The sequence below is a fragment of the Parambassis ranga genome, chromosome 7, assembly GCF_900634625.1.
Source record: "Parambassis ranga chromosome 7, fParRan2.1, whole genome shotgun sequence".
In the NCBI taxonomy this organism is placed as follows: Eukaryota; Metazoa; Chordata; class Actinopteri; family Ambassidae; genus Parambassis; species Parambassis ranga.
In genome coordinates this window covers 2,128,411-2,154,005 of record NC_041028.1, presented here as the reverse complement: position 1 = coordinate 2,154,005, position 25,595 = coordinate 2,128,411, and the positions used below count along the sequence as shown (strand labels likewise).

At 48.5% G+C, this 25,595-nt stretch overlaps 1 protein-coding gene across 1 annotated transcript in view; it reads left to right on the top strand.

Moving 5' to 3' along the window:
• The first annotated feature begins 1,927 nt into the window (after positions 1 to 1,927).
• Positions 1,928 to 25,595, top strand: part of LOC114438186 (PDZ domain-containing protein 4-like) — a 26,137-nt gene continuing 2,469 nt past the window's right edge. The window contains exons 1-15 of the mRNA XM_028409377.1: positions 1,928 to 1,987; positions 13,622 to 13,672; positions 14,888 to 14,990; positions 15,259 to 15,502; positions 15,616 to 15,700; positions 16,828 to 16,926; positions 17,027 to 17,089; positions 18,425 to 18,526; positions 21,715 to 21,895; positions 21,977 to 22,169; positions 22,246 to 22,444; positions 22,868 to 23,292; positions 23,411 to 23,794; positions 23,863 to 24,280; positions 24,561 to 24,701. Of these exons, the coding sequence (XP_028265178.1) occupies positions 1,928 to 1,987; positions 13,622 to 13,672; positions 14,888 to 14,990; positions 15,259 to 15,502; positions 15,616 to 15,700; positions 16,828 to 16,926; positions 17,027 to 17,089; positions 18,425 to 18,526; positions 21,715 to 21,895; positions 21,977 to 22,169; positions 22,246 to 22,444; positions 22,868 to 23,292; positions 23,411 to 23,794; positions 23,863 to 24,280; positions 24,561 to 24,701 (2,748 nt within the window). The remainder of the gene's footprint in view (positions 1,988 to 13,621; positions 13,673 to 14,887; positions 14,991 to 15,258; positions 15,503 to 15,615; positions 15,701 to 16,827; positions 16,927 to 17,026; positions 17,090 to 18,424; positions 18,527 to 21,714; positions 21,896 to 21,976; positions 22,170 to 22,245; positions 22,445 to 22,867; positions 23,293 to 23,410; positions 23,795 to 23,862; positions 24,281 to 24,560; positions 24,702 to 25,595) is intronic.

Here is a 25,595-nt window from a genome sequence, read left to right as displayed (position 1 = left end):
CACAACACGCAGAGGACGAGAGAGAGAGGAAGGGGGGAGAGGGAGAGAGAGAGAGAGAGCAACACACACAGCAGAGGAGAGAGAGAGAGGGAGAGAGAGAGAGAGAGAGCAACACACACAGCAGAGGGGGGAGAGAGATAAAGAGAGATGAGAGAGGAGAGAGACGGACTAGAGAGCAAACAAACCACAGCAGGGAGAGAGAGAGAGAGAGGAGAAGAGAGAGAAGGAGAGGAAGAGAGCAAAGGCGGGAAAGCGAGGAGCAACACACACAGCAGAGGAGAGAGAGAGGGAGAGAGAGAGAGCAACACACACAGCAGAGGAGAGAGAGAGAGAGAGAGAGAGAGAGAGCAACACACACAGCAGAGGAGAGAGAGAGAGAGAGAGCAACACACACAGCAGAGGAGAGAGAGAGAGAGAGAGAGAGAGAGAGCACAGAGCAAAGAAAAAGCTGCTTTTAACATAGTGACAGTAAACGCACCATTATTAATGTCAGGTGTCAGAGCTCGTTCGTTTACAGGAAGTGTCGAGCAGCAACCTTCAAACAAAGAGTCAGGGAACTTATTCAGAGCAGCAACACACTGGACACGAGAGCATCTGCAGACTGCAGGAGGACAAAGTCTGAGACAAGCTGACGAGACCAAACTGGACCAGGAAGTGTTTACACAGAGATATAAGAGCACAAGTCCTGGTGAAGCACACACTGCTCCTGCTCCCAGCACAACAACCTGCAACTAACAGAAGCACAACACGTCTGAATCAGAGACGGTTCCAATCAATCCGTCCTGGAAGCACAACGACAGGAATATTCAGGTTCTTTAAATCCAGGGCCCAACACCCTGACCCTGGAACCATCACAGTCAGAGTTCTGTTTACACTGCAGCAGATGAATTATTGATCAGGTTCTGTTTCCTCCTCGTCTTCTTCTACGAACATGAAGCTCTGAGTTATTAGTGATGCTGATGTCTAAGCTCTCAGTCTGGAGGAACAGAACAGACTGAAGTGTAAACGGCTGGAGAAAGTTCAACTTCCTGTCTCCTTCATGTCACCGGCCTGGTTTCCACGGTGACTCCAAACAACCCAAACGTTCAGCTGCAGGTTTGCTTTGAAGAAACAGATGCATCAGCTGCTGCTGGTGTTTAAAGCGGCTCACAGTCGGAGCGGCCTAATTCTTCATCACTAGTTGAAGAGCGGTGGATGAAAGAGAAGATTTCTGCTGCAAAATCACATCAGAAACGAGTTTATCGACATAAAACGACGCCTCATCTTTCAGCCTTCCCTCAGAATCTGTTTAAAAGGAGGGATGCCCCCCCCCTCCCCCTGCAGGCCTGAAACAATCTGCTCACATGAATAAAAATGACTCTTTGGTGCTGATGAAGAGCTGCGGCGTCTCGCCTCCTCGCCGCCCGCCGCACGCCGGATGAAAGCTGTTTGCTGTGTGAACATGTCCTGCTCTCTTTGTCTTCTGTTTCATCATTGTTTCCCAAACATCAAGACGCAGAAGTGGGTTTTCTTTTTGTCTTGACTGTGACAGAGCAGAGGAGGGGAGGCGGCGGGAGGCGGCGGGAGGCGAGCTCAGCGTGCCTCCTTTAAACACGCAGAAGTCTTCGCTGGAGAAGTTGCAGCAGCAGCTTAATGAAGCGTGCGTGTTCTCTTCTTCACACAGAGAGGATCTTTGACAGCAGGGATACACACTTCTGAAGCCTGGTGATCTTGTTCACCTTTCATTATCTCTCCACACCTCATTTTGGGTCAAAGGTCAGAGGCCAAACAATCGAGGACTGACCTGAGGACAGCAGATCTGGAGGTCAGGTGTCAGACGGACGAGCTGGATTATCAGCACAGGCTGACAGCAGCTCCCTGAGGGACCGGTGAGGACGGATGAGAGAGGACAGAATCTAGAGAGAGAGAGAGAGAGACAAACAGCATCATGGGCTGCAACATGTGTGTGGTCAAACGTCAGGAGGAGCAGTACCGGATCATGTTCCAGGTAAGAACCGTCTGATGTACGCGTCTGAAATCTATCTGAAGACAGTGAAGTAACCACAGACACACACAGACACACACAGACACACAGACACACACAGACACACACACTGCTTCAAGCAGCTGAAGCTGCTGTTAGAGAAAGGCGGAGGAGCTCTGTGTGTGTGTGTGTCTGTGTGTGTGTGTGTGTTGAATAGAGACCGTGGTACCATTCATCACTGTTGGTCCACATGTGTGAAGGTCACAGTTTGATTCTGCTGAGGTGTTTTTTTGGATGCTGAAAGTCACAGAGGTGAATTCCTGCTCTACAGAAAATAAACTGTAGAAATGTGTCTTTACAGACGATTTAAACTCTTCAAACTATGTAGTTCTGATGAAAATGCTTCAACCTTCCAGGCTCAGACATGAAGCCTGGATCAGAATCAGAATTCCTTCAGTTAATATAAACAGTGACTGATTGAAATGACACCAGCCGGAGATACAGCGGCGCAGCAGAGGCTTCCTCTGTAACATGTAAACTAGACACTACACATGACTTAAATAGCAGAATTTCAATTAAAGGTCGGGTTAGGGTTAGGGTTCACTCTGATGCACTTTTTGTTAAATTAGTGTAACTTCTCTTTACAATCCGATAGCAACCGATTAGTTCGGCAGTTTCGCATTATTTAAAATGAAGAATATGAATCATCTGAAGCTATAAAACATAAAAACATCATCAATCCTCCGGGTGGACCCTGTAGGAGTATTGGCTGGTTGTCACTCTCTTCCTGCTCTGATGGCCGAAGTCACAGACCGCAGCTCGTCTTCAGGTAATGTGCGTCCATGTGATTGGAGGCGTGGCTTCGGGGTAAGGTCCAAGAGAAAGGGGCGTGTGTTTACTTTCAAAATCTGGCTGACTCTCACTGAGTTTTCAAATCTCCTCCCCGACGTTTAACAGAGTTGATGCATTAAAATCTATCAGAGTTTTAAAGAGAAAACATTTTTCTGTTTTTACTCATCATCTCTGTTCTTCCTCTTACTGCCCCACACACACACACACACACACACACACACACACACACACACATATCCACACTGAATGCCCCCGTCACCTTGACTACATAGGAGGGTGTCACTATCGGTGTGTGTGTGTGTGCGTGTGTGTGTGTGTGATTAATGAGGTCTGTAATGGGTTCTGATGACCTCATGAGATTTGAACAGGAGACGATAAGGGTTCTCACACACACACACACACACACACACACACAGTTGTGGGTCCATCCACTGTGAGGCTAATTTTAGCCTGCTGTCAGTTGAACGGTGTGATCAGATGTGTGTGTGTGATGATGGAGAATCTGCACATTTAAACCAATAATGATCTGATCCAGTTTGTTTAGTGGTGCGCTGGAGGCAGGTTGTTTTCCTTTTTTGTCACCAATCAAAACAATCGAATCAGGCGCCTGATCGGGAGCGTTTATTTATAAAATCACATAAACAGCTTGCTCACAGTTTCCATCCAAACATCATGCAGACTCTGGCTCACAGATGTTCGGACTTTTCTGGGGCACATTCATGTTCTGACATCTTCCACAGCAGTTTGATGTCATGGGTTTGTCCCACAGATTCACATCTACGCACAGAATCTGCATTTAAAGCAGGACTTTGTGTCGCCTGTCGTCCGCTGTGACTCACTGTGATGTGCTTTTTGTCAGCAGACGGTCTGTCAATCACAGCTCACAAAGACTCCGTATCTAAGCAACACGACCATGGGATGATGACCGGCGCTTCATGAAGAAGCCGCTCCTGCTCCGGAGCTTTCTCCTGTGAATGAATCATTTTCTTGTAAATGTTGCTTTCTTGGCGTTTGCTATCAGCCCGCAGCAGCCGGTGGTTTGTCCCACACTGCCTCGAAGCATTTGAACGCCTCCTCACGGGCTCTGGGCTCTGGGACTGAAGCTAAACGACTGCTGGGGAGACAAAAAAGACAGAAAACCCCAACGTGTGATGTGAAAATCAAATGTCAGGACTCACACTGAGCAAATCAAAGGGGTGTGTGTGTGTGTGTGTGTGTGTGTGTGTGCACTGACAGGTGTGAAGGATTATTTCATTGGATTCAATCATCTGATGTCCTCACTGCCTGGGCTTGTCTGGACATCACACACATTTCTCTCCCCTCTTTCTACGTCTTTATCTTTTTCTCTCTTTTGTTTCATTTTACATTATTGTCTTCCTCCTCCTCCTCTTCCTCCTCCTCCTCCTCTGCCTCCCCCCTCACCTATAGAATCTCTTATTAATGCCGTCCTCCTCTCCCCCTCTGTTTTTAATCTTCTCTCGTCCCTCTCCTGGATTCCTTCTTCTTCCCATCTATTCAGTTTTTTCTGATTTGACATTATGAGATTTTCTGATGTTAATAACAGACACCTGCATGTTTATTCACTGCCTGGCTGCTTGTACTGCGTCGCATTGACAAAATCCAGTTTATAGCTCAAAGAAAATTATGATTATTCAGCCATTAAAAAAGAGGAAAAATATTCAGGTTTAAAAAGCAGAAAGATCTTCAGGTTGGGAGTTTCAGAGCTGAAAAGACCCACAGACACAAATAACACCATGGCTCATAGAGACGCAGCAGCTCGGCCCTGAACCGGGTTTGGACCTTACAGAATGATCTGAATCTGAAGATGTAATTATTCTTAATTCAATTCAATTCAATTCAGTTTTATTTATACAGCGCATTTTACAATCAGAATTTCACAGAAACCCAGAGCCTGAACCCCCTTAAGAGCACTGTGGCAAGGAAACACTCCCTTTAAGAGGAAGAAACCTTCAGCAGGACCCGTCTAGTTCCTGCTGCCAGTCGGCCGGGTGGAGGAGGAGAAGAAGAGGGAGACAGGACAGAGAGGATGAAGGAGAGAGAGAGAGAGAGAGGAACAGACATGACAGCAAGATGAAACAGTGATTATATTATAATGATATCTATATATATCGTCAGTCCATAAGTAGTAATAGTAATTTGATAGTAATCAAAGCAATTAATGTGTGTGCTGAAGGCGCAGCCTCACACACACACACACACACACACCTTCCAGGAAACACACAGCTCCTTCCTGTCTCCACCCTGTAGAGCCTAAAGCAGATTGATCAACTCTACGTATCGCCTATGACATCATCAGTCTATGTTTTTGTCTTCAGTCCGTCCTCTGACTCTCTCCTCTTCCTCTTTTCTTCAGTCTTCTATCGATCTTCCTCATCTTCTTCCTCCTCTTCGCCACCATCTCTTGCTCCCCTCTAGTGCCACCCCCCCCCCCCCCCCACCCTCCCCCCTCGTCTCTCCATCTCCGTCTCCTCTTCTCCTCGCTCCGCTGTCAAATTTGTCTCAATGGGATGCTGTTGCCGCGGTAACCGGGGTCATTAGGAAAGTCGTATTTATGCTTTCTCACACCAGAGTTGGCAGATCTGCTGTAATGAGCGCATGCTGCTCACACACACAGACACACACACGCTCACACACACACGCTCACACACTCACACACAGACACACACACGCTCACACACAGACACACACACGCTCACACACAGACACACACACGCTCACACACAGACACACTCACGCTCACACGGTCTCACACACAGACACACACACGCTCACACACACACTCACACACAGACACACACACGCTCACACACTCACACACAGACGCACACACGCTCACACACAGACACACACACGCTCACACACTCACACACAGACACACACACGCTCACACACTCACACACAGACACACACACGCTCACACACAGACACACACACGCTCACACACTCACACACAGACACACACACGCTCACACACTCACACACAGACACACACACGCTCACACACTCACACACAGACACACTCACACACAGAGGAAGAAGGCTGAGCGATGGAAGAAACGTGTCGTGTGTGTCATTAAATACAACGTTTGCACAGCAGAACGGATTAAACTGAACGGATAGAACAAATACGTTCCACAGACACACACTACAGGATGGAGTGTACAGCACTGGACAAAAAGACACACAACTGGTTGTTCAATAGTTCCAACTTGTATCTAAGCGACGACCTGTGAGGGCCAGCTGCTTCCTCTACTTCTGTATGAGTATGAACTGATTATCTCTGCCGTGTGCTGACATGATGTCTGACTTCTTTTAGACACCTTTAGCCTTAAATATGCTAATGGATCATGGCTGCGAATGTTTGTTACTCCTGCGCGGATGTAACAAATGCAGCTGAAAGAAACCACCAGCTTCAGACTTGTGTACCAGTCAATCTTCTTCACTGGTTTAAAAAACAGTTTATTCCTTTGTAGCCCTGTGGAAAATAAACTCGGGGCAAAGCTGTCGTAGTTCTACGGTTGTTTACATACAGCTTTTGTACTCGACCCGGACACTGTCCCCATGAACCGGAAGTATCATGTCGCTAGCCGGATTCGCTAGCTGCAGTTGCGTGAGCCACATTCGAGCCAATCCGGCTTAATCTACCTTTGATTGAAATCAAGCTGGATATAGCTGGATTCGCGGTGATTCGGCCTGAATCCCACTCTAGCTGGATTGATTTCCCCAGTGTGAATGGGCTATATTAGTGGTGCACAGATGTGTCCACAGTGTGTGTGTACACACAAACACAAAGCTGTGACGACAGCTGCTGTCAGTTCATTTTATCACATGACCTTCAGCGCGGCTCCTTCCCCTCACATCACTTTAACATCATTTGCATGTTATTCTTTAAGGACTGACTGTTATCTGAGAGTCGTCAAAACTGCATTAGTCTTAATGAGCTGCCGCCTCATTAGGCCTCCACTGCAGAGCTCAGCTTCTTTGTATTCAGCTGTGGATCTGAGCTGAACACCAGGTGGCCACATGTTGCTCCACGTCCCACGATGCACGGCTGCTGCAGCCAAAGAGAGGGAGAGTTTGGAAGACAGTCGGGTGGTGATTCAGAGCAGAAACATCTGAACCAGGTTTGAGTCGAGCTGCATTAAATGACTGAGCCTTTAACAGGAAGTCCGTCTGCTGCAGCTGTCTGACGGATTCTAAGAGTCCACTTCTCTGAAGGACAGGAAGTTAAACTTTGGAACGCACACAGACTTAAAAAAACCCTTTTAGAATTTAACCGAAAAGTCGAGAAACAGATAAAAATGCTCAACAAATAAAAACGATGTAAAACCTGGCAGACAGACGACAGATTAATGTGGGTCGGAACCCGTACCTGAAAAGAACTACAAATGTTCCTACTTTCCGGCATACATGACACCTGCCTCCGTCACAACACCAACAGAGGCAGCAAAGAGCCCGCGGGCATCCAGTCTGCCGGAAATTCACCAGAAGAAGAAGAAGCAGGAAGTAAAGTTCAAGGTTCACGGCTGGAGCAACGAATAAACCGAAGAAAGTAAATCTGATGTCTGAGGAGATGATGAGGAGAAACGGGGAGCGCGACAAAAATCAAGAGCTACAACAAGGGTTAATGTCGGCGAGAGCTGAAAGAACCGTTGTCATAGCGACGCAGTGCGGTGATAATGGCAGCTTCCGTAAATGGGACTTACTTCCGGTTGGAGCACCGCGAGTAAATACAAGCAAAGCTGCTGAAGGTATAGAAGAGAAACTTCCACCGAAATATCCATCTCATCACACTAGTTATCGATTAAATACTGATCCTAACTTTGGTATCGATACTATCGATATTTAGATCGATTTGCCCACCCCTAATGGAGACTCACAGCTTAAACTTGGTGCTTAACTGTTGGTTCCTCCTCAGTTGAACGGATTTGTGTGACACAGTTTACGACAGTCTGGCATACAGCCTATAGTTTATAGACGCATATAGATGCACTTTATGAATAAATATTATGAAATATTCTTTTGTGCGCTTTAGGCTTGTGCAAAATCGTATCGTGTGCAATTTATCGTAAGAAAAACCATCACCGATTAATATTTGTTATCGATTGCGCCGATTAGTGCCTCGTCGTGTGCCTCGCACATGTGAGCCAAGGAAGGCAGTGGTATTCAGCTAAATGATGAATGAATGAATGAGCAGCACGGTCCTAACAGAGGTTCAACGTCCGTCGCCATAAGCCGGAGCACGAAGAAAGCCGAAGAAAGTGCAACGAGGCCACAACACCGGCTACAGCTGTAGTACATAGTGCCGCGCATGCATCGGCGGCACTTGATTCTGTACCCCGCAGGTGACTGACTCGAGAACCTGATTCTCTTTAGTGAGCGACCCATAACAAAGTCATAACTAAAGTCAGTCAAAGGTACTGAGTATCCCAACACAAATGTTTGTGTAGAAGAATGTAAGGACAGGCAGCGTCGTTCATCAGAGTGTAGGGAGAGCCGCGAGCGATTCCTCCAAATGTTACCAAGTGTTGCTTTGAGTAAAGAGGTCCATTAGGAGCTGATGAGCGTCTGTCAGCAGCAGCACAGAATAACGCGGTGAACATGTGAAAGTATTCACAGCACACAGAAGGAAACAAACATCTCCATCAAAACATTTGTATGAGAACGAGTGTTTGTGTGCCACGCTGTCAGACTCCATTATCTGTAACGGCGCCGCAGATCATCAGACACCCCGCGGGGGAACTGATGGTGTAGCTCAGTGATGTGTTTACTGTGCAGTTATGAATCTTAAACACACAAGATGGAGGAAATCTGTGTGCAGATATTCATAAACACACATACGAAGGTCCTTTAACTGCAGTATGTTCAGAGGATTCATGTTTGTCATGACATTGATCACAGACCGGTGATTATCAGGTGTTCATGGCTCCAGATCGGGGGGGGGGGATACATCCGGCAGCAAGGGAACATTTTGAGAAAACAGATGTGAGTGACTTTGACAAGATCACTGAGTCAGAGTGTCTCCAAACCTGGAGCTCTGTTGGGGGCAGGACTGTCAAAAGTGGTCCAAAGAAGGTAAAGAGGAGAATCAGCAACAGTGAAGCAGGTGTGGAGTGACGGCTGGTCCGGGTGGTCGGGCTGCTGCTGCTCACACTGCTGAAGAGGTTCCTGCTGGTTCTGATAGACTCAGAGCAGTCAGGGTGTCCATGCTGACCCCTGTCCTCCCCTGAAAGCTCAAACACTGCTGTTAGAGCCACTGTTGGTGACCTCTGTCTGAGTTGAAATGTGGAGGTGGAAGGTGGAGGATGTGGTGTTGTGGAGGTGGAAGGTGGGCAGGAAGTAGTCACAAAACCTGCCATTCATGTGGATTTTACTTGGACATGTAGCGCCTAGCTTAGCATTGTTGCAGACCATGCCCAGCCTTTGATGGAACAGTATGTCCTGATGGCTCCCTGACCCAATCCAGTCCAGCAGCTGGAGAGGGTCAAAGGACTGATGTTGGACTCAGGCGGATCCTTTTAAATTGTTGCTGCATAGAAAAATCTTTTTAATACTGAAGAGTATCTTCAGTTTAGCAGCTTTGTGAGGACGTGAATCCATGAAGCTGCCGCTGGGACACATGTTGATGTGAAGCAGTTCCACAGCCGCTGTGAGGATTTACATAATGGACGCATGACTGAGAATGAACCATGAAAAAATAATAATAATAACAATATCTGTGGCAGCTGAGAGCTAATCATGTGAAATGATGTGTGTTCATATTCACATAGGTACTTTGTGATGAAATCACGTATATGATGTATGATCATCTTTCTGATGGTTCAGAGCTGGATCTGAATCATGCGCCTGTTATATCAGCAGCTTTCTGATTGGCTGCTGGCTTTTCTGCAGTCGATCTCCGTGCCATGTCTGCTTACATGTAGAAGTAGGATTTGCTGCTTACATGAAGACTTTCACAGCCTCAAGTGGCCACTAGTGGAACTGCACTTTTTCTTCCTAATCCCGACAGCTGCATCTCCATCGTTTAAACATTTAATGTGTTAAATTAGTTCATGCTGGATTTCATGGCTCATTTAATGTGAAATAACACAGCGATAATTATAGAAGTTATAGAAATAAAGGGACAGTCCTCCTCTATCTACATCGCCAAGATGGCGACCACTTAGCGTGGAGGGCGTCCATCGATGTGACGGACCCGGCAGATTGAAGTATTGATTCCAGTGAAACAGGAAGTGTGTGTTCAGCTGTGAACTCCTCTGATGAACACATGAACATACGGAGCTGATGGAGGCTTTGTTTGTCTCCATCAGCTCCTGCGGCTCCAACGCCTTTCTCCTCCCTGCTCATTAACTATTTACTGATTCCATCAACACACACTTCCACCACATCCATCAGCTCACAGATACAGAAAGAGTTTCACATGGACACATTCTCTGTGTCATTTATCTCTTTCACCCACCCTGTCTCCACTGCACACACACACACACACACACACACACACACACACACCCAGAGGAGAAAGAGATGGCACAGGGGAGTCCATTTTTCATTCCCAGCATGCCGAGAGGGAGGCAGAGATGGTGTAATCATACCCAAGGGAGGAAGGGAGAGGAGGAGGAGGAGGGAGCGGTCAGGAGATGAAGGTTGAATCTGGGATGAAATCAGAAGAAGAAGAGAGGGAGTCTCAGACTTAGAATCCTCCTCTCTCACCTCTGTCAGCCGTCTGGACTTTCAGTCTAATGGAAGTCAAGCTGAGGCCTGATGCTGAAGACCCCTGATCACTCAGACACATTCAGCAGAGACAGAAAACAAAAAATAACCAACATGGTGACAGAGCCTCCAACTCAGAACAGCTATTGTTTACAACCATTTACATTTGTTCTAGCACCCTGCACGGTGCTGTTTGATCCTGAAGTTGGTTTCGGGTCTCAGTATGCTGTCTGAGCTGCACGCTGAGGTTTGAAGTGCAGCCTGGATCTGTCAGGAGAGCAGCAGCAGCTGTTTGGAGTCACTGTGACAAAAGACCAAACACATAAACCTCACCATCAGTAGGTTCTTCTGTGCTTCTGTTGAAACATGTTGGCAGAGCAGACTGGAGGCTGCACATCCCGGCTGCCAGCTCAGACTCCAGCCTCAGTCATTAGCCTCAAACTACAGTCAGATTCTAATGTCATCAGCCTTCTCAGGTCAGAATGTTTAAACACAGGTTTGCTTCGTTTCTGTGGTCTCATTGTGGAACACTGTAGGAATCCAGAAACAGTCCACAGAGCTGCAGGAAGCCTCCCGTCTTTCCTCGAAGCACTTTTAATTCTGAGTCATAATTCAGACGTTTGACCTTCTGATGCAGCTGTCACAGCTTTTCCTCCTACATGAGTATCTGCTCCTGTTCCTGTCTGACTGATGCAGACACCAAATGAAGCATCCTGCCTCCACACGGAGGATCCACTGTACCCAGAGCCTTCTGTAGACCTACACAGCGGTCCCATCCTGAGGACAGGCGTCCCTGTGGGCTCACTCAACCTGCTGGATTTTCTTCACTGAACTGATGCATCATTGTTGCGGATCAGTGTCAGTTTTTCGTGCTGATGGATGTTGACACTGTATTCTGTTTGTGTGTTTGTGAGAGTTGACGCTGGAGTCCACTAACTCTGAGAGGTTTATGTCCACTGAGACATGGACAGGTTGTGGATATGGTTGTCCCATGTTTTTGAGGTGTAGACGAACTGCTGTGACTCCTGTGTGGTGGTGATTTGGTTTCTGTAAAACTCGACGACACGCATCTGGTTGTCTTGTATTTGTGTTGCAGGTTTTGCATTGCTTTGACCCTTCTGGGCCACCGTACAGATGCCATTTTCCTGTGTTTACCTCAGTATTTGTAGAATCCTGGATCAGATCCTGAACCAGTGATGGTGGATTATGAAGATGATCGATAATCCGCTGTGAACACGCGGGCGATGATCACAGATACACAGACATGTCTTTCCAACACTCACACATTAATTTCACACTTCACTGAGCTGTGCTGTGTGTGGAGCTAACGTGGCAGAGCCGACTGTTAGCGTCCATGTAAACACACATATGGTGCACACGGCTATAATGAGCCGCCGCTCAGCCGAAAGCAATTATAAGATACACACACACACACTCGCCAAATCCACACAACACGACAACACAATGAGCTGAATATTCAAATATGACGGTCTCCCAGTCTGCACACAGACACACACCAACACACTGAGAGCATCATGCTGGTTAAATGAGACCGCCCAGTGATACACTGTGTGTGGTGGCTGTCAGCATGAAGCAGCCACAATGAAGACAACACAAACATGATGCGAGAGAAGAACCACAATTACACCAGTTACACAACTGGACTGTGTTACTACACAAGAGGGACACACACACACACACACACTGTCTGTCAGACAGATGTGTTGCGTCAGGGTGGAAGTTTCAGACCGACCTGTTTAATGGCAGATGAAACACACACAATCAGTGAGCAAACCGCCACAGGCCTGAGAGATGATTGTGTGTATTGACCGACTCAAGCATGAACACACACACACAAACACACACACACACACACACACACACACACACACACAAAGCCAGACAACCTACAGAGGCTATGTAATGCATAACAATTACCTGTGAAACAAAGACAGGGAGGAGGTGAGGTGTGTGTCTGTGTGCATGTACATGAACGTGTGTGTGTGTGTGTGTGTGTGTGTGTGTGTGTGTCTCATCTGGAAGTAGCAGGTTAGGGCTGCATGTATATGTGTGTGTGCAGATGTTTGCTTGATGGTTCCAGCATGGCTGACAGACTATTAATAGAGACAAAGTAATTGTATTACTGCAGTACACACACACACAGACACAGACAGACACACACACACAAACCTGTAGAAACCGCCTCATAAATAATTTCCTCCCTGTTCATCTGGAGCAGGTGTTTCCTTTCACTGTGCCCCCCGTGACGCCTGCACGCGCCCCGTTCTGCTCACAGCACAGTTCCACATGCTAATGATGCTAATATGTGCTGCTGGCAGGTTAGTTATGAGCCGCTGACGGAGGCAGGAGTGAACCTGAGGTGAGACCCTGCTGTGTAAATTAGCATCTGTTCTGCCCCCGAACCAAACGCTGCACAGGTTTCACTTGACGAGCCTTCAGCCTGCTGCAGCCACGAACTGACACCCGTCCTCTCAAACACACCTGAAGACGGACTGAAGAGCCAGCAGACGGCTGCGATGTAGAATTCACACAAGGTGTGATGAACTGATGAACAGAAAATAATCCAGATTACACTGACAGCCACAGTAAGACTGATCTTTCTAATAGTCCTTAACCTCATCATGTGTGCAAAATAAACCAGGTAATCTCAGTGTAATTCCACACATCCTCACTCACACAACACACATTCTGTCCTCCTCAGCACCCAGCAGGAAGCCATGATGGAGTCACATGTGAGCAGCAGTCACATGACCAACACTCAGAGAGTGTCTGTCTGACCTGCAGGAAGAATACCTGAGTTATTCTGCACGCACACACACACACACACACTCTGACTGCAGACATGATGGTGTGTGTGTGTACAGAGTAGCTGAGAACAGTGAACACACTGACTGAATGTGTGACAGGGGAAACACACAGAAAACAGCTTGTGGGTTCAAAACAGTCCTCCTGTCCAATACTGTCCAATAATCCAAAGCTAGGATGTGTTCCTGGCCTCCACTCTGCCTCCACCCTCAGTAACACCATCTGTCTCTCTCTCTGTCTCATTAGCAGAAAGGCTGGAGTAACTCCCTGCGGCCGATGGACAGACATGGAAACGTGAAGGTACGTGAATGTTGCCATCCATCAGTAACTCTGCCGTCCTCCATGTCTGACTGCCGTCTGTCCTGCTTCCCTCCATCCACACTCCTATTACTCATCTTTAATAAGGTTCCACTCCTGCACAGCTGATGATAGATAGAGAATATTTCCTGCTCTCTGCCACCCACACAGTCTTTAAGCTCTGATTTATCTCAGTACGGTTGATGAGTGTTCGCCGCTCTCATCCAGCTGCAGCTCTCTGTGTTTCTCTTTTGAGACATTTCTGCCTGCTTGTGGACAGAACAGCGTCTCCGTCTGTGGAGCGCTGATGTGTGACGACCCCACAGAGCGCAGCAGGGAGTCCCGTCTACAGCCTTCATGCTGTGGCTCTTACAGCAGGCTGAATATGAGCAGGGTGTAAATGCAGCTCCAGGTGTTTCAGGCTGCATTCAAAGAGAGCTGAGAGCTGCATCCTTCAGAGGACCCGGTCTGAAACGGGACAGCCTTGTTCCACAAAGGCCCCTTCAGATGTGTCCTTCGTCCATCATGCATCATGTGGATGATTCACAACATATCCCAGAATTCACTGCAGGCCGATGACTGCTGAATTCTTTCTACATTGATGCAAAAGTAACATTTTAAATGGTAGGAGCAGCAGCGGGTTGCTAGGCAACAGATGCAGCATGCTGTGATAAACAGGAGTATGCTCATTCCAGGTCAAGGAGGAGAGTCTGAGCCAGGGAAGGGACAGGAAGATCAGCATTAGGCTGGAAGAATCTGCTGCCATGATCACCTGAAGTTAAGATTCCAGATACAAGCAGCAGAAATGAGATTTCTCTCCTGGGCTTTCTCAGGTGAGAAGTCTGAAATCCAGGAGAGCTGTGAGCAGTGTGGAGCAGGAGGCCCGTGAATCTGTCAAAGGGAAGATGTCCGTTTGTGTCCAGAGATAAAAGCAGCACAGAAACAGGCTGATTTCATAAGAGCAGAGGCTGCAGGGGTCCAGAATAATATACACTGATCAGCCTTTAGCCATGGCTGTGGCCTCTTATCCCTCCACAGCTTCCCTCATAATGGCCTTTACTTCTCTTTTGTTGGTGCTCAAATGTTTGGCTCCACTTGTAGCAGCAGCAGAGAAATATGACGGCTGCTGATGCATTAGAAGTGTAAACACACTCCTCCTAAGCTCCGTCTGTCAGCTTAACACACCTCATAAACGACATAATGTTCTCTGCTCTGCAGGCCAGAGGAAGAAGACCTTCACAGCTCCCTCTAGACCGACCACAAAACTCCCAGGAGCCTTTGCACCAGCCTTGCTCTGTCCGGAAGGGCCACAGGAGGAAAGGTAACCGCTGCTCCTCTCCTCTTCATCGATCCTCTTTCCATCTGATTCCCTGATGCTGCGCCGTTTTCGTCCTTTCCTCTTCATCACCTCCTCTCATCTTTCCTCCTTTTTAAAACCCACTTATGATGACATAACCTGGCTCTGACCATCTTTTCTGATGTTGTATCATCTTGGCTTTTAGTCTCAGTATCACGTGTCATCTTATCTAGAAACTCATTGTGTAGTCTTACTTTGTGAGTCTCAGTGATTTGACCTTTGACCTTGTCAGGCACCTTAGTGTGCAGCGGGAACGCCTCGGGCAGCACCTCCATCTCATCCATCGCCATGGTGGCCATCCCAGACTGCGTGGACAACGCCACACAGACGGACATCAGCTTCCAGAACATTGTGACACTGGGCAGGAGCCGAGGCCACCACCACCACCACCACGGCCGGGGAGGCCCCTCCCCTCCGCCGCCGCCCCCCTCTCCTCCCCTTCCTCCCCTGGTGGGACCGTACGGGATCAGTGAGTTGTGAGTTCAGACTCCGTTAACATTGTGACAAATATAATATATGTATATATAAATATAATGTGTGTGTGTGTGATCTGACGTGTGTGTGATCTGACGCCTCTGTGTGTCCACAGCTGTGTGTTTGAATACAACGACCCCAACGACTACTTTGACGTCTCGAACCATGAGGTGGACAGACAGGAGGACCTGGAGTACGAGGTGAGACGTAACCAAAAGTAAAGGGACTCCATGTGCAGCTGTATCTTTCCTGTTTTGTCAGTTTACTTGCAATGTTAATTTTTAGCACAAAAACCTTAAAGAAAGTGATTTTCCCAGCTTGCTGTGAAGGAACGTGTCTCCTCATCCCCCTTCATCGCTTACCAATGCTGAATGAGGTGGACAACAGACAAAGGACAGGGGGAGGAGGAGGGCCTAATGGCATGAAGACACAACAAATACATAAATAAATGTTAAAATGGTGATTAAAAAATAAGCATATTAATATAGATGGATAACAGTCAAGGTGAAGAAACCGATGAGGAGCAGCAAAGACAGGAAACAGACACAATCATTAGAGAGACGAACAGGGAGGGGGTGAAGGTTGGACGAGTCGTCTGATTCACTTTATAAGCGCCTAATGGAGCCAGTTTTCAGCTGAATGGCCTTTTTTCACCAGTTTCACCATTAAAGAAGTCAGCAGAGGGGAAACACGTTCTGTCATCATCATCACCACCAACCTCATTATCACTGTATATATGCTCCGACCTCTAACTTGCACTCTAAGCTGCTGATTTTAATTACACCCGCCCAGTCCAGCCTGATGGACCGATCATTGGACACATGGAGGTTCAGGTTCAGTTTGCTGCTCTTTGTCATCCTCCATCCATCCATCATCTATCTGAGCCCGCTTCATCATTGAGACTGTCCCCAAAAAGACAAGAGAGTGTCTGAACATGGAGGACAGGCTGATGGACCTGCATCCTCTGATGCCATCATGACGTTAGCAGGAAACAGCCCCTTTTCTTCAGCTGCTTTGTTAGCATTATTAGCCATGCTAGCAAACATCTCATATCCTGTCAATCTTTATTGACAAACGTTGAGAGACAGAACTGGGACAGTTTTTTTTTGCATGTTTCTGTAATCCTCAAACACCAACATTCTTAGAGTTTCTGAGCATAAAATACATATTAACATCTCCCCGGGAGAAAATGTTGACATGACTGTAACTGTGTGAATGAAAAGGTGAATTTGAAGCAGTGTGAAACGGACGGAGTGGACCAAAAAATACCAAACAAACAAAAAAAACAAGTTGTATGAACTCTCAGGTCTTTCCTGTAACCGTCCAGGAGGTGGAGCTCTACAAGTCCAGCCAGCAGGAGAAGCTGGGGCTGACGGTCTGCTACAGGACGGACGAGGAGGAGGACCTGGGGATCTACGTCGGGGAGGTAACAACGGAACCACAGCCGCCAGTCCATTCGATTAATTCACCCTTTAATCCCTCGTCCAACACATGACTCACTCATTTATGTTTATCCATCGCTGAAGGTCGACCCGAACAGCATAGCAGCCAAGAACGGACGCATCAGAGAGGGTGACCGGATCCTACAGGTACACACACACACACACTGTTTGTAGTGTGGAAGCCAGCTTTTCTGGGTTTACCCACAATCCTCAGCTCAGTAGAAGACTGGTCACATGACTGAGCTGAGGAGATGAGAGGACACCGCCCGAGCACAGAGGCAAAATATTGATGATGTGAACATGTAGACAAGAAGGTCAAAGTTCAGGCCCAGTGTAACGCTGACAGAGCAGGCTGAGGAGTGTAATTAACAGGTGGTGCTGAGGGAACTTCAACCAAACGTCCAAAACGAGCCCCACCTCTGAGCCTGTGTTACTACATGTGGCGATGCAGAGACACACTTTTGAATCTGAATGCTTCCATCACTGAAACTAAACCGTCCTCTGCTTCCAGCTCCGCCTTCAGACTAGTTGATTCTGTGAGGGTCAAAATAGATTCAAGTCAGAGGATGTAAATTTACACCTGGAGCCCCGTGAGACACTGCTGTCCAATCAGAGCCAGCCGTCAGCGGCACAGTTACTGCTTCCCTATAAATAGACAGGCAGAGGGACACGGCGCTGCTCCCCTCCACTGCTCCACAGTCCTGACTCCATGTGTGTGTCAGCTCTCTGATTGGACCCAGATAACGTCAGCTGAAATGAATGATGGTAACTGATCACCAGTGACAGAGAGAGGCTCGTCCAGATCATCAGACCTTCACTTATGGACAGCCCTGTTTAGGTCCGGTCCATTCTAAAACCTCGACTCTTCCTGATTTGCTGCTTTGGATCATTGTCCTGTTGGATAACCAAGCTTTACCTGTCAGACAGATGTCCTCACATTTGTCTCTCAAACACTCTGGTATACAGAGGAGTTCAGGGTCCACTCAGTGACTGCAGGGTGTCCAGGTCCTGTGTCTGCAAAACAAGCAGACCCCATGTTGGCAGCCTAACCTCCAACTACAGGCAAACAGGTGGAGCATGAGCAGAGCTGAGGTGGGCGAGTCTGTGATCTGAGTCGACAGAAGTAATGGGTTAAATGCTGAGACAAGCACATGTTGTTAATAAGAAGTTTAAAAACACTGTTGTTGACCAATTAACACGAGAATCAAATGAATGTTTTTTCTCCACTCATCCGTTCGCAACCTCCACCAAACAGTGTCAGGGAAACAGTAAAGTTACGAGGAGATAAGAATAGACCAGCAGCCCCTGGCATCGCCATGGTAACCTGGCAGCGGATGAACAGTGTTAGCATCAGTTCCTATGACAGCGATAAAGGCCTCCTGGAGGCGCTCCAACAAGTCCAGTCACACCTGTTGTTTTTGCAGATTTCTGTTTTCACTCCCCATCAGCGTACGAGCTGACGGCATCTGTGTCCTCCTGCAGATCAATGGAGTGGACATTCAGAACAGAGAGGAGGCGGTGGCCATTTTGACCAGAGAGGACAGCATCAACTTTTCCCTGCTGCTGGCCAGGCCTGACACAGAGGTGAGAGGTCACGTGACACAGAGGAGAGGTCACATGACACAGAGGTGAGGTCACGTGACGCACAGGTGAGGTCATGTGACACAGAGGAGAGGTCACATGACAGAGGTGAAGCCACGTGACGCACAGGTGAGGTCACGTGACACAGAGGAGAGGTCACACGACACAGAGGTGAGGTCACATGACAGAGGTGAAGTCACATGACACAGAGGTGAGGTCACATGACAGAGGTGAAGTCACATGACACAGAGGTGAGGTCACATGACACAGAGGTTAGGTCACGTGACACAGCGGTGAAGTCATGTGACACAGAGGTGCGGTCACGTGACACAGATAAACCGCCGTTCTTCATGTATCCACGGTCAGGGTAACACACACACTCAGCTCTGGAACATGTGGGCTTCGTCATCTTCTCTGAACACCTCAGACCTGAACATAACATATAAGGGTGGCAAATCACAAGTCTCCCCGTGGACGCTGCTTCACCGTCACTGACATGGCAGCACCAGGTGACACGAGGGTTTTAATGGTGGATTCAGACTCTCTGGATTCTTCGCCCCACCAGAAAGCCCTTGAACCCTGCTGACAGTGTCTCTGGTTCAGATGGGGGTTGATGGACTGTGACAGTTGTAGCTGCGTTCCTGCAGATGTCTGACAGCAGCCTCAGTCCCAGAGGAAGCTCTCCAAACTCCTGGAGTCCACTTCACTTGTCAGTCCTCTCCTCCATGTTGCTTTGCTTCAGTTTTCCATCCCTGTGCTTCCATCCAGCAGCCTCTTCTCTGGGCTGTCAGGTCCAGCATCAGCAGGAAAACAGTCTATGAGTTTATATTTGGTCCATAAGAATGACCACTGTGCACCAATAAGCCAACATTTACAGCTAACATTAACTAATCAGTTAATTGAACTTGATGTGATGCACTTTCACAGAGCGTCGCACAATGACAAGTGTGTCACATGCCATCCACTCTGACCGGTCACCCATTCACACAGCGGTCAGTTTGCTGTGACTTCCTCCACCGCCGGCGGTGAGGTGGAGCAGAGCATCCTGTTCACACAGCTTCACTTTCAGTACTGCAGCAGTGGACTTCTTCATCTTCAGGACCAGAAATAGCCGTTTACCTTCCGTCACTCAGCCCACTTTTCTAACCCACTTCCCTCCCTGTGTCAGTGGAGCCCACGGCAGCGTGCAGTCTTGGTTTCCTCCTGCAGGGACATGACACTGAGCTCTGTTTGTTCATCCATCTGTGTGTGACCAACAACAGCTGCACTGACAATGTTACTGCTTCAAATATTGATTCAGACACTGTGACCTTTGAAACACACATTTATGTTTTCAACATATTTAAATAACAACACCATTCTACTGATAGAATATGTAAAAACCTCTGCTCAAATATGACATCATCAGAGGCACACACACAGACACACACACAGACAGGCATGATAAATGTGTGTAGGATGACAGCAGGTCCCAGAGTGTGTGTCCATATCTGCTGACAGAGGAGGAACTGCAGCACAGCATATTCATACATGTCAGTTTAAACACACACACACTCACAGAGGCACACACACTCACTGGTGAATATGCAGTGAGTGTGTGTGCACATGTCAAACACACCAATGAGCTGTCAGTCAGTCACATTTAGCCAGCTGTGATATTTCATCCAATCAGATCTGGTCGTAGGAGAACAGGAGCTGATGGATGTTTTTACCACTCAGCAAATAAGAGAGAGAGAGACGCACGTTTCAGCAACAATAGATGAAACATGGCCGCCAGTAAACCATCAACAGATGATTAATTAACACCAGAGTCAGTTTGCTGCTGACTGCTGTATGTGTTCAAACTGAAGCCATTCTGCTGCGGAGCTGTGAGGGGACAAAGGATCCTCGGCTGGAGGCTCATCCTCCACACGTGAGCCTCCACCTCCGCATGGTCTGAGCCTCCACCTCCGCATGGTCCGAGCCTCCACCTCCGCATGGTCTGAGCCTCCACCTCCGCATGGTCTGAGCCTCCACCTCCGCATGGGCCCATCACTTATCCTCAAGTGTGTGGGGTCAGTGTTTTCTGGATCATGTTGCTGCTCACTGGCTGCAGCTACAGCCAATGAGAGCACAACACAACACAATGCAACGCAACGCAACACAACATGACACAGACCAAATGGAATCTCCATGGTGAAATCATGACTACAGACAGCGGCTGTGTTCTCATTGTCTGTTTGACTCCTCTGGTGTGTGTTCAGAGGATTATGAAATAATTCCATGTCTGTGCTAAACCACGATCTTTACCCTCCCTCCTCCTGACACGGCAGAAAACAAACGGCTGATCTGAATCTGAATTTATTGACTTGACATATACGTCCACTTTAACTTCACACTGCAGCTTAGAGGGCTCCGCGTTGGACATTACATACACATCGTGAGCTGTCCTCCGCTCTGCTGCTTCTTCCATGTTCATGCTGATGAAGATTCTCGGTCATCCAGGTCATAATACGTCCAGAAGATTGAAGCAAGGCGTCTGGACTCCTGTGTTCTCAACATGTTGAATGACAGTCTGCAGTGTGGAGGATGAAGTGTCAGAAACTGACGCTGTTTCCAACAATCAATGTGAATTTATTAATATCAACGAACATTTAATCTCATCATCCTAACTGTGTCACACACTCCTACAGGGAGCTAAACACAACCCCTCATATTGACTGATGTTACATTTCGTATTATTTAGTGAGTCTGAGTAGGCGGTGGAGTATTTATAGAGGAGGCTGAGAGGGGAGCAGTGAGGGTGGATAAAATGTTGGAGGGATGATGGATGAAGAGAGAGGGAGCAGACTTATCCTGTGTGACCTAGTTCTTTCTGTCAAGGTTACACACACACACACACAATTACCAGATACAGTACCAAGTACAGAGCAAATCCCACTCAAATGGATTCAACAAAGTGTTGCCACTGCCCCCTTTAAATAATCCTGTTTAGACCCAGCAGTGGTTCTACATGGCTGTGTGTAAATCTCTGCACCCACTGAGGTGTGGATGCTCCTGTCAGCCCCTCAGCTCATGTTTGACTTCTTTAAACATGTTTTCTCTTTCTGCCTTCATGAGAGGAACGGACTCTCTGTGCCAGCAGGTGGCAGTAGTCTGTAGTCACACAGTAAAATGCTTCATTTGCATTTTCATTTCTGTTTTCCTCTCAGAATGAAAACTCTGTTGATCCAGAGGAGAACATGGAGCTGACCCTGGAAGGAGGAGACCTTCTGCCAAACCGCCGCGCCTCCTCCTGCTCTGTCAACTCCTCTCATCTCTCCGGCTACTACCGCCTCCGCCGAGCAGCAGGAGGAGGAGGCGGCCTGTCCTGTTCAGGGGAGGGTGCAGAGGGTGAGATGGAGGAGGAAGAGGATGAGGAGGATGGAGAGAGAGGAGTGAAGGAGGACAGGGAGCCACCTGTGCCTCTCCCTCCTCTGCTCAGCCTGGCCCCTCTGCTGTCAAACAGCCAGGAGCTGGACAGTGGAGTGGGCCGGACCGACGACAGCACCCGCTATGAGGAGTCATCTGAGCACGACCTCCTGGGCGAACAGACCAGTGCCTGTAACACCAACACCACCAACACTCCAGGCAGCACCAGGAAGTTCAGAGCAGGACCCAGCCCAAGGTAGGCCCACCCAGTCCGGCTGTCAATGAACCCACACAGGGATGTCAGATTAATGTCGGATAAAATTCACTTTCAGGCCCAGTCCTAGACCCAGCCCTGGCCTCGGCCCCAGCCCCGGGTATGGCCGAGGAGACACCACCCCTCCTTTCCTCCACCTACGAGACCTCCAGGTCAGCTCCGACTCACTCCCAGGCCTGGACTGGGCCGGAGGAGGAGGAGGAGGAGGACCAGCTGGAGCAGCGTACAGTCCGCACCACCACCACCACCACCACAAGGTACATTAACATGAAGTCAGAGCTGATCCCTCTGACTGACTCCTCTTTGCAGACTCTGAGTGGGATGATTGCGTGTTTCAGCTCTGAAGCTTTCAGCTGTTAGCTGGAGGGGTGCACTTCAGTATCATAGCAACAAGAGATGGGGCCGGCGCCGAAGAGATGTTCTGAAACCATTTTCCTTCCTGTGTGTGTGTGTGTGTGTGTAAAACACATCAAAAGGATGCACCAGATCTTTATTTGTAGGTAAAATAATTGAATTCTGATGTGGGTTCCTAAAACCTGGACCCTTGATCATCCTCAGTGTATGAAGAAGAAGCAGACAAATCCTGATGTGTTGTTGGGATGTTGTTGCATGTTGTGTATTATGTCTAAATGTTAACCCTCGGGTCCTTTTCTGCCCTCATGTACTCATGTGACCTGCAGCTCTACCACCACCTTCATCACCAAACCCCACTGATGATGATGATGCCGGGCCTGACAGAGGAGGAGTGTCAGCGTTATCAGGAGCTGCTGGAGGTCAAGTGTCAGTACGAGAAACACGTCGAAAAATGCCACAGAAACTCAGAGAAAAACGAGCAGGTGGAGGCAGATGTGAAAGAGGAGGAGGTGAAGGAGGCGGAGAAAGATGTAGGCGGGCGGGAAGTTTCTTCAGTGGTGGACGTCAACTGCAACGAGACGCTAAGCGAGCACGAGCTGGCGCTGATCGAGGAGGAGCTGCGCCACCTGGAGTTTAAGTGCCGCAACATTCTGCGAGCGCAAAAGATGCAGCAGCTCAGAGAGAGGTGTCTGAAGGCCTGGATGATGGAGGAGGAGACGGCGGCAGCTGGAGCGGGGCGACCAGGACCTCCTGAAGCAGGTAACCATGACGACAACTGACACAAATGCATGACACAAAGCTGTGTGACCCGTCACCGTGCACATTTCTTCTCTTGTAGAAATGGATGACGACGACAACGACGATCCCCATCATCACGAGCTGTCGGCCATCAACGAGCTCCCGGAGCGGGAGCGGTCAGATGACAAAGACAGCACCAGCGCCTACAACACTGGTGGCGAGAGCTGCCGGAGCACGCCTTTGGTTAGCACCGAGCAGATCCCGCCTCTGCCGGAAGACGAGGATGAAGGAGAGAGGCAACTGATGTCCCCGCCTCTGCTCCTCCCCCTGAGCCGCCTCCCACCCCTGAATTCCCCGCTGACCCCGCGACGTCATGGGCGGGACCGAGACCGAGAGAGACGTCACTCAAATCTGAGTTGCTCTTTTTCCCCGAGCAGCTACAGGAAGTACGAGACAGCCAATGGCAACGTGGCAGACGGCTCCAACTCCACCCCCTCAACGCCGTCCAAGTTCAGGTAATTTGACTGCTTTAGTCTGTAGAACGGCGTTTTGTGCTTCACTTAAATAATTATATCATCATCAGGTCTCTGACCAGAGAGGCGGGGTTGTCTTCTAGAAGGAGTATGGCTGATGGAGGGCGGGGCACCAGACCAGGTGGAGCCACCAGCAGGCCAGCAGGTGGAAGTGCAGAGTCCAGTCCTTACTTCAGCAGAAGACACCACAGCCACAGCAAACCGCTGGAGCGTTACCAGAGCTGCATGACGCTGCCCTCTGAAGGCCTGGTGGACCCTCTGGACCGGGTGAGAGACAGAGCGAGGGCGGAGGGGGAGGAGAGAGGGATGGGCACAGGCAGCAGCGGCCCGGCCAGCCCCAGGAGCATAAACAGCGCCCCCTGCGGCCTGGAGGACCACCACGCACGGGCCTCGCGGCTAGGACTGGCTTTACCCCTCGGGCTGACACAGTCCTCACCGACGGCTTCACCACAGCGCATGGAGTGGAAGGTAAGTGACGACACGGAGAGCGAAGGATCAGCGGCTCCGTCAGGCTTAAAGTTTTCCTACGTGTCACCATGTTGTTTATTATTTGATTTAATTTGGAGTTCTCTAAGGCACCACCTAAACATGGAGGAGTGCTGTGCCCCTCCTGCCATCATTGTGCATATCCAATAAAAACACGTACCTCAGAGCTGAACCAGCAGAGGGCGGAGCTTATCCCAAATGATGTCATAAGGGGCTGCAGATATGAATTGTTTGTTTAGAAACATGTCTTCTTTGTGTCCAGGTAAAGATCCGCAGCGACGGGACGCGCTATGTGGCCAAGCGGCCGGTCAGGGACCGTCTGCTGAAGGCCAGAGCCATGAAGATCCGAGAGGAGCGCAGCGGCATGACGACTGATGATGACGCAGCCAGCGAGATGAAGCAGGTCAGCATCAATAGAGGGAGGAAGACAGTTCCAGTGATGGCGCTAGACTTTTATTTACAAGGGGTGGCCAGAGGGTGGGCAAGGTTTATCAGGGGGTCCAAATACTAATAAAGTGAAACCCAGTTTCTCTGACCCGGTACATAGGGAATGTACCTTATTGACCCAGATGCATTTCTCTCTCACAAACACACACACTGTGATCATTGTATCAGGCAGACACTCTTTACATTAGCAATATGACCTGGTTTCAACATCACACACAAAATCATCTATTCTACGAATCAACATTGAAAATTAGGTTTATTCTGTCAAAGTCAGTCTGTTAGATTAAGTTTAGGATTAAGAATGACTTAGTGTTAGTGTGTAAATATATACCTTTCAGTGTCTAAACTGAGCAGGATGCTGGATCCCTGTGTATATCCACGCTGGCTGGCTGGCTCCAGGTTGGGAGCTGCCGGGGCTGCTGATATTGAGGCTGGGGCCTGTCTGGGCCTGATCTGCATGTCCTGTAATTACACAAGCAATCATACTGCAATTGCAAAGTTAGTTGCACCTCAAATTTGTGAATATGTGTGCAGAAACAGCACACATATTCAAACCACAGTCACTGTTTGAGCTGCTGTGGAGAATAATGCAGAATAAGAAATACGTTCTTCGTGGCTTCTTCGAAAGTTTATATGACAAATGAAGCTCCTACTTCATGTCTGTTCTGTGTACAAACCAGGAGAAACAGCTTTGAGTCAATCAAATCAGTAACATCAGCAGCACAGACACATCACAGCAGCTGTCAAAGATTCAGGAGGGCAACCTCAGTCTGTCGGAATTAATTATACAAATCAACTCATTTTCATTTTCAGAGTCAAACCAAGCAGAGAATTCTCTGTTCATCACACT